Source organism: Nicotiana attenuata, unplaced genomic scaffold (genome assembly GCF_001879085.1).
Source record: "Nicotiana attenuata strain UT unplaced genomic scaffold, NIATTr2, whole genome shotgun sequence".
Taxonomy (NCBI): Eukaryota; Viridiplantae; Streptophyta; class Magnoliopsida; order Solanales; family Solanaceae; genus Nicotiana; species Nicotiana attenuata.
The window spans coordinates 1-642 of NW_017684848.1; the positions used below are offsets into that span (position 1 = coordinate 1).

At 45.6% G+C, this 642-nt stretch overlaps 1 protein-coding gene across 1 annotated transcript; it reads right to left on the minus strand.

Annotated features, from left to right (window-relative positions):
• Nucleotides 1-145: 145 nt before the first annotated feature.
• On the minus strand, nt 146-470 carry LOC109222125 (17.3 kDa class II heat shock protein-like; the record flags this gene model as incomplete). The annotated part of the gene is made up of 2 exons (XM_019386527.1): nt 375-470; nt 146-285 (listed from the first exon to the last, which is right to left on the minus strand). Coding segments are annotated over exons 1-2 (236 nt in total), but the record flags the coding sequence as incomplete, so codon positions are not given.
• Nucleotides 471-642: the final 172 nt, after the last annotated feature.

The following is a 642-nucleotide window of genomic DNA, read 5'->3' on the forward strand; positions in this document are numbered from 1 at the left end:
AGACGTCAGCGGCATCTTTTGGTTTCACGTAGTGTCGAGTATGGGGATGAAGGTAGATACGAAGAAGGTTGAAGCAGTGCAGAATTGGCCTAGATAGTCCTCAGCTACGGAGATCCAGAGTTTTCTTGGTTTGGCAGGGTATTACCGTCGATTTGTAGAGGGTTTAGGCTCAGGTGGAGGCAATTTCTGGACAGTCACAGTCAAAACTCCATCTTGACAAACAGCAGAAATGGCATCAGTATTCGCATTCTCCGGCAGAGTAATTTCCTCATGAATTTCCCAATCCTTCTCTCCATTCTAATATACTTAGCCCCTTCTTTCTCTTATTCTCTCTTCCTTTCTCCACTGATCAGCAGCACATTGTCATCTTCCACCTGAACTTTAATATCTCCGGATTTCAACCCTGGCATGTCCACAACGAAAACATAGGAATTGGGGTACTCTTTCACGTCGGCTGGGGTTGCAGCCATGGCCTTAACGTCACGTGCGTAATTTGATCACGCCCAACTATGCCTTATAAAAAGGACTCTGCGGACGTTGCAAATATAACTCGAGTATTACGCCCAGGGTCGAATCCACAGAGAGTTAACCTATCAACCACTATCTTCAGACCCACTAATTCTTCAGAACCAGCTTCCCAAA